The sequence below is a fragment of the Berghia stephanieae genome, chromosome 14 (assembly GCF_034508935.2).
Source record: "Berghia stephanieae isolate SIO BIC M18660-M18661 chromosome 14, UCSD_Bste_1.3, whole genome shotgun sequence".
Taxonomy (NCBI): Eukaryota; Metazoa; Mollusca; class Gastropoda; order Nudibranchia; family Aeolidiidae; genus Berghia; species Berghia stephanieae.
In genome coordinates, this window is record NC_088373.1 from 15,564,790 (window position 1) to 15,574,789 (window position 10,000).

Consider the following 10,000-nt stretch of genomic DNA (forward strand, 5'->3'; position numbering starts at 1 on the left):
ATCTAAGTCAAGTAAGTCAAGTCAATCTACTCTTTGAAAACATGTTTTATGGGATATAACAATACTATACTTTCATTCGTGCGATGACCCATTATTACCGGCAGCGAATATGTAGACAGCAATGATTACTTATCTCAGAGTATACTCAGGGTTATGAGGTTATTTATTTATTTATTTGTTTGTTCAGTTTATTTATTTATTTATTCATTCATTTATTTATTCAGTTTATTTATTTATTTATTTATTTATTTATTTATTTATTTATTTATTTATTCATTTATTTATTTAGTTTATTTACTTATCTATTCATTTATTTATTTAGTTTATTTATTTATTTATTTATTTATTTATTTATCTATATATGTATTTATTTATTTATTTATTCATTATTTACTTATTTATTTATTTATTTATTTATTTATTTATTCATTTATTTGTTTGTTAAGGTCATTATCCCGATGCCTATGTTTATTGCCGTATGTAGAGGATGGAGATAAACATAAACTGGCAAAATGGCAACTAACATTGGATTTCTCTCATTCCTGAGGTTAAAAAATATTAGTTCCCTGCAGCCTTTCACAAAAATTGCCAAACAACGCAGTTTTACTGGCAGATGTAAAAATAATAAAATTATTTTTTCTTTACAGATTCATATAGATAATTCGAAGATGACGCCACTCAGGTCTTTGTTATTGTTTTTTGCCATCTGCGTTTATGAGTAATGCTCACTGAACTGTATTAACCTGACTAAAACGTTCATGGATACACACCGTTTTGTGTGTTGTTCCGTTATACTTCCGGATGGCAATGGTGTGAGCTTCTTAGCCAAGCGCATTCTATCTATACAAGTAACTATTAGTGCGGATATGTGGTTTAGTGACATGACACTCGCTTTCGGATCTGAAGGTCCTGGGTTCGAGGATCGCTTGGTGCATAGTTGAATCCTTGAACTCTCACCGTGCTCAGGTGTAAAATGAGAACCTGGCCGTTAACAGCGTTGTCTCTGTCCGACATTTTTTTTTGTAACATCATCTACAGGCGCCATGTCTCGTTTTATAGTTAAGTGTTGCTGTTGGCTAGGGACCCCTTGTAAAGCGCTTTGAGCACGTTTAGTGGATATTGCACTATAGAAAAACACAAGTTTTTTTTGGGGTTTTTGAAAAAAAACTCATGAGGCTTTCAACAAATTAAGGATACTTCAATAACCCGTTGAGTCAAATGATTATTTGGAAAATCTGTTAGGGCATAATGACCTGTCATAATTTGACCATAGGTGTAACCCTCTTCTTACAACCTGCAGCAAAATTTTCACATTTGTTACGCACGACACAATATACATATTTTCTTATTCAGATTTATTTTGTACATCACAAACTTTGAAAAATGATCTTTGTTTAATAAACAAGAACATAAAGTTATTTTGTAGAGAGCTTGTTTGAGTTTTAAAAAATCAATTTTTCTGCTGGGCATGGTTGCCAGTTTGGGAAAATACTGAAATTGATAGGTAAGGAGAGAGTTAAATAAATTGCCAGATTGACTTTTACCTGCAAAAGTAACACGTGCAGCAGTAAACTGTATTCGTTTAGCTGAAACGGCCTAATTTTAGATTTGTTAAACATTTCCTCGTGGATTTTTAATAATTTAATTATGGAGAAAATCAGTATGGCTGAACTCATTCTATTTTATCTGTTAAATACGTTTTTTACGGTTCATTAAACCCTTTGTATTCTATCTGTCAAAAACTGTATTGGTGCTATGCATTAGGTAAGATACTCACAACATCTACCACCCAAATAAACGCACCGACACACAAAACAGCCGAATAGAAAATACCAAAACTTAAAAATGTCTCTGTCTTGGAATGAGAATACTTGGTTTTGTCCTGGCCCTGGCCGGATACCCTGGCTGAGGGGAAAACGGTCAAATGTGTAATTATTGATTTGGGAGATGATTTTTTTCTCTTGTAAATCATCTCTCTGTTATATATATATATATATATATATATATATATATATATATATATATATATATATATATACATTGTCGCCATATTCTCAACTTTATATTTATACATCTTTATACATGACTCGTCGGTAAACGAATTTCCATTTTTTTGAACGAATAAAGTATATATAAATAATAATAATAATTAATAATAATAATAATAATAATAATAATAATAATAATTAATAATTATTATTATTATTATTATTATTATTATTATTATTATATTATTATTATTATTATTATTATTATTATTATTATTATATTGGTTGATTTGAATTCATAATGTAAGCATTTGAGTGCATCTCTTAGTAGGGACCTGTGCTCGTGTCTGGATGAGACTTTTAGGTGATCTCCAACTAAGTACATTGATGGTATGCTCTTGAAATCTACACCAATTCCTTATTTGTACCATTCCCATTTGTTTTATCTTTTCTTGGGTGCTTTAATTGAGCTGATATGACCTAAATTGTGTGTTGCGTGCGCCGTAAAACCCTTTAAAAATAAGCAAACGAAACAAAACTATAATATTATCTTACCGTTGAGACGACTGGTGAGACTTTATGATAGAGTGTTAACATGCCAGCTATGAAGGACGACCACAATAGGATGACTACAGTCAAAGCAAGGTCGGTCATCAAGCGAACCCTAGCATAGCAAATATATATATGGGTGTTGGTGGGTACTCGTAGGTACGAAAGTGCTTGATGATGATGGTTAGAGCTAATATAAAATATAAATTGTCACTCACATTATATGGCCAAGACGTTCGTTTCTGGTGGTCGAAAGACACAGAAACGAACGTCTTGGCGATATAATGTGAGTGACAATTTATATTTTATATATATATATATATATATATATATATATATATATATATATATATATATATATATATATATATATATCATAGATCCCTCATAATGACGCAACGTAACTTAGTAACTGGCTCTAAACTATTGGAACAATGGTGGACGCCCTTATGAAATACTAGAGGAGAAAAACATTATAAATCTGATCATGTTTTGGCTTTTATACATAATGATCACATGACATGTGAAAAAGTTCTAGCCAGCACGAAGAAAAAAAAAGGACCGATTTTCTTTGTTTAGAACTAAGCTGCTTGTTGCTGACTATTGAATCCTATTTCTGCAACATTGTGGTCTTGTGGTATGACACTCGCTTTCGGATCGGAAGGTCCTGGGTTCAAGGCTTCGCTCGACGCATTGTTCAGTCCTTGAAAAAGACTCTTTACTCACATTCTCTCGCCGTACTCAGGTGTAAAATGAGTACCTGGCCGTTGATATCGTTGTCTCGGACAAAACATTGTATTATCGCCTATCGTATTGTTCTTTATGTTATGTGCTGATGTTGGTCAGGGACCCTTTGTACAGCGCTATGAGCGTGTTTAGTAAATATTGCGCTATATAAAAGCTCAATTTTTTCACTTCCAATGCGATTGGAGCCAGTTTTTTTTGACATCACAATCACAATGTCTATTCTCCGTTGAAGTAATTGGAGAGAAACGTGTAGTGACAAAAAACCCCAAAATCAGACTAAATTCAGCCAACTAAAAGTAAAAGCACATTATATTCAACCTGAACCGTTTCAAACCCTTAATACTAATGCTAACCCCCGCCTTTTATGATATCATAATATTATTTTGGTATTAAATTACGCCCAAATAACAAAAATCAACTACAATCTGTTGCTTTTATTCCCAAATACCAATTAACACCAATCAAAGAAAGTAATTTTCTACTCCTTAACACAACGACCAGTCCTTTAACTTGAAACATTAAATTGTCCTAAACCAACTAAGTATTGACCATAATATTTTAATTGAAATCCTAGCGTCGTTAACTTTGCTTGAATATTAATCATGTTTAATCGACGACAACCGATAATAAATGCAATCTCCTATAGCTGCCCCCATTGTTCTTTTAAATATTGGTCGTTTTATTGCCATGTTTTTCTACAATTCCTTGCATAAACTTCTTGCATAAGCTTACGCTCTTACAGAACCTCAGACCTTTAGCCTTATTAGAAGGTCTGAGGTTCGATCCCAAGTTTTGGGATGGTTTTTTTAACGTGTATTTTTTCTTTCTTGTTTTGTCTGGCACCTTTCAAACACACTTGTTCAGTTTTAGAAAATAATTTGATACAGTAAAGTAACAACTCACCACGTTCCTATATTGACCTGGCTAGCCTCATACTTCCTCGCATCTCCTTCTTCCAATACTGGCGGTTCGTATAAAGTTCGTCTCATGCCCAGCCTTTCACTTTCCAATCTTGTGTTATATAAAATATTCTGAACCCTGGGCACTAACATGTACTCGAGTATTTCCACTGGGTTGTATCGCACCATTAGCAATATGCCGAATATGATGAAGGATACCAGCTACAAGTTTAAATCAATAGATAAATGCATACATAGATTAATTAATAAGGCATTTTCATTGGTCAATAATATCTCGTTTTTGCCCCTTAGCAGGAAACAGCCCATATTGCTTATTTTCATGGGCTGACGCCTGTCTAGTCAATCAATATTGGATGATTGGGGCCATGTGATCTTATGCTATGACCCTCTGGTTTATCAATATTGTATGATTTGGGCTATGTGATCTTGTGGTATGACTCTCTGGTCTATCAATATTGTATGATTGGGGCTATGTGATCTTGTGGTATGACTCTCTGGTCTATCAATATTGTATGATTGGGGCTATGTGATCTTGTGGTATGACTCTGTGGTTTATCAATATTGTATGATTGGGGCTATGCGATCTTGTAGTATGACTCTCTGGTTTATCAATATTGTATGATTGGGGTCATGTGATCTTGTGGTATGACTCTCTGGTCTATCAATATTGTATGATTGGGGCTATGTGATCTTGTAGTATGACAATCTGGTTTATCAATATTGTATGATTGGGGCTATGTGATCTTGTGGTATGACACTCTGGTTTATCAATATTGTATGATTGGGGCTATGTGATCTTGTAGTATGACAATCTGGTTTATCAATATTGTATGATTGAGGTTATGTGATCTTGTGGTATGACTCTCTGGTTTATCAATATTGTATCATTGGGGCTATGTGATCTTGTAGTACGACAATCTGGTTTATCAATATTGTATGATTGGGGTTATGTGATCTTGTGGTATGACTCTCCGGTCAATTTGTATGATTGGGGCTATGTGATCTTGTGGTATGACACTCTGGTTTATCAATATTGTATGATTGGGGCTATGTGATCTTGTAGTATGACTCTCTGGTTTATCAATATTGTATGATTGGGGCTATGTGATCTTGTGGTATGACTCTCTGGTTTATCAATATTGTATGATTGGGGCTATGTGATCTTGTAGTATGACTCTCTGGTTATCAATATTGTATGATGGGGCTATGTGATCTTGTGGTATGACTCTCTGGTTTATCAATATTGGATCATTGGGGCTATGTGATCTTGTGGTATGACTCTCTGGTTTATCAATATTGTATGATTGGGGCTATGTGATCTTGTGGTATGACTCTCTGGTTTATCAATATTGTATGATTGGGGCTATGTGATCTTGTGGTATGACTCTCTGGTTTATCAATATTGTATGATTGGGGCTATGTGATCTTGTGGTATGACACTCTGGTTAATCAATATTGTATGATTGGGGCTATGTGATCTTGTGGTATGACACCCCGGTTTATCAATATTAAATGATTAGGGCCATGTGATCTTGTGGTATGACACTCTGGTCTATCAATATTGTATGATTAGGGCTATGTGATCTTGTAGTATGACACTCTGGTCTATCAATATTGTATGATTGGGGCTATGTGATCTTGTGGTATGACACTCTGGTTTATCAATATTGTATCATTGGGGCTATGTGATCTTATAGTATGACAATCTGGTTTATCAATATTGTATCATTGGGGCTATGTGATCTTGTAGTATGACACTCTGGTTTATCAATATTGTATCATTGGGGCTATTTGATCTTGTTGTATGACTCTCTGGATTATCAATATTGTATGATTGGGGCTATGTGATCTTGTAGTATGACACTCTGGTTTATCAATATTGTATGATTTGGGCTATGTGATCTTGTGGTATGACTCTCTGGTTTATCAATATTGTATGATTTGGGCAATGTGATCTGTGGTATGACTCTCTGGTCTATCAATATGTATGATTGGGGCTATGTGATCTTGTGTATGACTCTCTGGTCTATCAATATTGTATGATTGGGGCTATGTGATCTTGTGGTATGACACTCTGGTTTATCAATATTGTATGATTGGGGCTATGTGATCTTGTAGTATGACATCTGGTTTTATCATATTGTATGATTGAGGTTATGTGATCTTGTGGTATGACTCTCTGTTATCAATATGTATCATTGGGGCTATGTGATCTTGTGGTATGACTCTCCGGTCAATTTTGTATGATTGGGGCTATGTGATCTTGTGGTATGACACTCTGGTTTATCAATATTGTATGATTGGGGCTATGTGATCTTGTAGTATCACTCTCTGGTTTATCAATATTGTATGATTGGGGCTATGTGATCTTGTGGTATGACTCTCTGGTTTATCAATATTGTATGATTGGGGCTATGTGATCTTGTAGTATTGACTCTCTGGTTTATCAATATTGTATGATTGGGGCATGTGATCTTGTGGTATGACTCTCTGGTTTATCAATATTGTATGATTGGGGCTATGTGATCTTGTAGTATGACCTCTGGTTTATCAATATTGTATGATTGGGGCTATGTGATCTTGTGGTATGACTCTCTGGTTTATCAATATTGTATGATTGGGGCTATGTGATCTGTGTGTATGACAATCTGGTTTATCAATATTGTATGATTGAGGTGTATGTGATCTTGTGGTATGACCTCTGGTTTATCAATATTGTATGATTGGGCTATGTGATCTTGTGGTATGACACATCGGTTTATCAATATTATGTATGATTGGGTCTAATGTGATCTTGTGGTATGACATCTCCGGTCAATTTGTATGATTGGGCTATGTGATCTTGTGTATGACACTCTGGTTTATCAATATTGTATGATTGGGGCTATGTGATCTTGTAGTATGACTCTCTGGTTTATCAATATTGTATGATTGGGGCTATGTGATCTTGTGGTATGACTCTCTGGTTTATCAATATTGTATGATTGGGGCTATGTGATCTTGTAGTATGACTCTCTGGTTTATCAATATTGTATGATTGGGGCTATGTGATCTTGTGGTATGACTCTCTGGTTTATCAATATTGGATCTGGGGCTATGTGATCTTGTGTATGACTCTCTGGTTTATCAATATTGTATGATTGGGGCTATGTGATCTTGTGGTATGACTCTCTGGTTTATCAATATTGTATGATTGGGGCTATGTGATCTTGTGGTATGACTCTCTGGTTTATCAATATTGTATGATTGGGGCTATGTGATCTTGTGGTATGACACTCTGGTTAATCAATATTGTATGATTGGGGCTATGTGATCTTGTGGTATGACACTCTGGTCTATCAATATTGTATGATTAGGGCTATGTGATCTTGTAGTATGACACTCTGGTCTATCAATATTGTATGATTGGGGCTATGTGATCTTGTGGTATGACACTCTGGTCTATCAATATTGTATCATTGGGGCTATGTGATCTTGTGGTATGACACCCCGGTTTATCAATATTAAATGATTAGGGCCATGTGATCTTGTGGTATGACACTCTGGTTTATCAATATTGTATGATTGGGGCTATGTGATCTTGTGGTATGACACTCTGGTCTATCAATATTGTATGATTGGGGCTATGTGATCTTGTAGTACGACACTCTGGTTTATCAATATTGTATGATTGGGGCTATGCGATCTTGTGGTATGACAATCGGGTTTATCAATATTGTATGATTGGGGCTATGTGATCTTGTAGTATGACAATCTGGTTTATCAATATTGTATGATTGGGGCCATGTGATCTTGTGGTATGACACCCCGGTTTATCAATATTAAATGATTTTGGCCATGTGATCGTGTGGTATGACTCTCTGGTTTATCAATATTGTATGATTGGGGCCATGTGATCTTGTGGTATGACTCTCTGGTTTATCAATATTGTATGATTGGGGCTATGTGATCTTGTGGTATGACAATCTGGTTTATCAATATTGTATGATTGGGGCTATGTGATCTTGTGATATGACTATCTGGTTTATCAATATTGTATGATTGGGGCTATGTGATCTTGTGGTATGACTCTCCGGTCAATTTTGTATGATTGGGGCTATGTGATCTTGTGGTATGACACCCCGGTTTATCAATATTAAATGATTTGGGCCATGTGATCGTGTGGTATGACTCTCTGGTTTCCAATGCATCTGACCATAACTTCACGAAAAATCACCCGATTTACTTCAAATAAAGATTAAAATGCTCTGGTGAGCATATTTTTACAGATGTAAATCCAAATTTGTCACCTTTGGACTGAGTATGTCATGCCATGACACAATATGATTAATCTAATGAAGTGGGTGACTTTCAAAACCTCCTGATAGAAAATTAAACGAGATAACAATCTCAGGCTATCTTTTGGATTCCATAAAATCATCAGAAATTAATAACAATGTGAAATTGAATGTAAGCTTCAATTTAATATTTTAAAAACCAGATGAAATGGACGTTTCGGGTTTCCCCTTTATCAACAATCCTGTCCCGTCCTGTTTTGTTGATAAAGGGGAAACCTGAAACATCCATTTTATCTGTTTCCGCTTATTAAATTGAAGGTTACATTTTATTTCAAATTGTTATTTATTTCTTCGAGTATTGAGCAGCACCATTTACATTAGAATCCCCAGAGAGAATTCTGAGTTACAAAACACTCGGGGTATTGTTTTATAGGGCATACAATTCAAATAAATTCTTCTTTAAGTCAGTAAATACATGAAAAATAAATTGTCGTTCTCTTTGAATGATAAAATTTGGACTTAGCCCGATTTGAAAGGCAGCTACTCATATGTAATTGAGCTTGTTTTTTTTATATAGCGCAATTTCCACTAAACGTGCACAAAGCGCTTTACAAGGGGTCCCTGGTTAACAGGAACACTTAACATTTAGGTCGGGAAATGACGCGTGTTACAATTTTTTTGGGACAGAGACAACGCTGTAAAAGGTCAGGTACTCATTTTATACCCGAGTACGGTGGGAGAAAGTGAGTAAAGAGCTCAACTATGCGCCAAGTGAGGCTCCAACCCAGGACCTTCCGGTCCGAAAGCGTGTTTAAGTTTCATACCACTAGACTACATAGCCGTAGGATTTGAAAGTCAGCTACTCATATATCATTATAACTACATACAACTATGTATTTGAAGATTGGGGGTACAGACCATAGTAAAGAAGACAGAAATCATTAGAATTCCATGAAGGCGCGCAAAACTAATTTCTTCTAGACGATGTAGGATTGAGTTTACTACCAGTAATTTGCTCAGTTGCAACTGAAAAATAAAAATAGATAAACAATGGCAATAGGTTGTGAAGGTTTGTTTCGGTTTATAGGATTACGGTAACTGATTTTGTTAATTAAAAAACAACAACATGTGAGTTAGTAGTAGTAGTATTATTATTATTATTATTGTTATTATTATTATTATTATTATTATTATTATTATTATTATTATTAGTAGTAGTAGTAGTAGTAGTAGTAGTAGTAGTATAGATATAGTAGTAGTAGTAGTAAGTAGTAGTAGTAGTAGTAGTGAAGTAGTAGTATAGTAGTAGTAGTATAGTAGTAGTAGTAGTAGTAAGTAAGTAGTTAGTAGTAGTAGTAGTAGTAGTAGTATAGTAGTAGTAGTAGTAGTAGTAAGTAGTAGTATAGTAGTAGTAGTAGTAGTAGTAGTATAGTAGTAGTAGTAGTAGTAGTAGTATTAGATAGTATAGTAGTAGTAGTAGTATGTAGTAGTAGAGTATAGTAGTATAGTAGTAGTGTAG

At 34.7% G+C, this 10,000-nt stretch overlaps 1 protein-coding gene across 4 annotated transcripts in view; it reads right to left on the bottom strand.

The window, feature by feature from the left end:
• LOC144959773 (uncharacterized) overlaps positions 1 to 10,000 on the bottom strand; it is a 27,810-nt gene that overhangs the window by 10,563 nt on the left and 7,247 nt on the right. For all 4 annotated transcript variants that reach the window (XR_013642675.1, XM_078892509.1, XM_078892510.1 and 1 more), the window contains exons 4-6: positions 9,400 to 9,507; positions 4,188 to 4,405; positions 2,544 to 2,652 (exon numbers count right to left, since the gene is read on the bottom strand). Coding sequence is in view for 3 of the 4 variants with exons in the window: in XM_078892509.1 (XP_078748635.1) it covers positions 2,544 to 2,652; positions 4,188 to 4,405; positions 9,400 to 9,507 (435 nt within the window). In the remaining variant the exon portion in view is untranslated. The remainder of the gene's footprint in view (positions 1 to 2,543; positions 2,653 to 4,187; positions 4,406 to 9,399; positions 9,508 to 10,000) is intronic.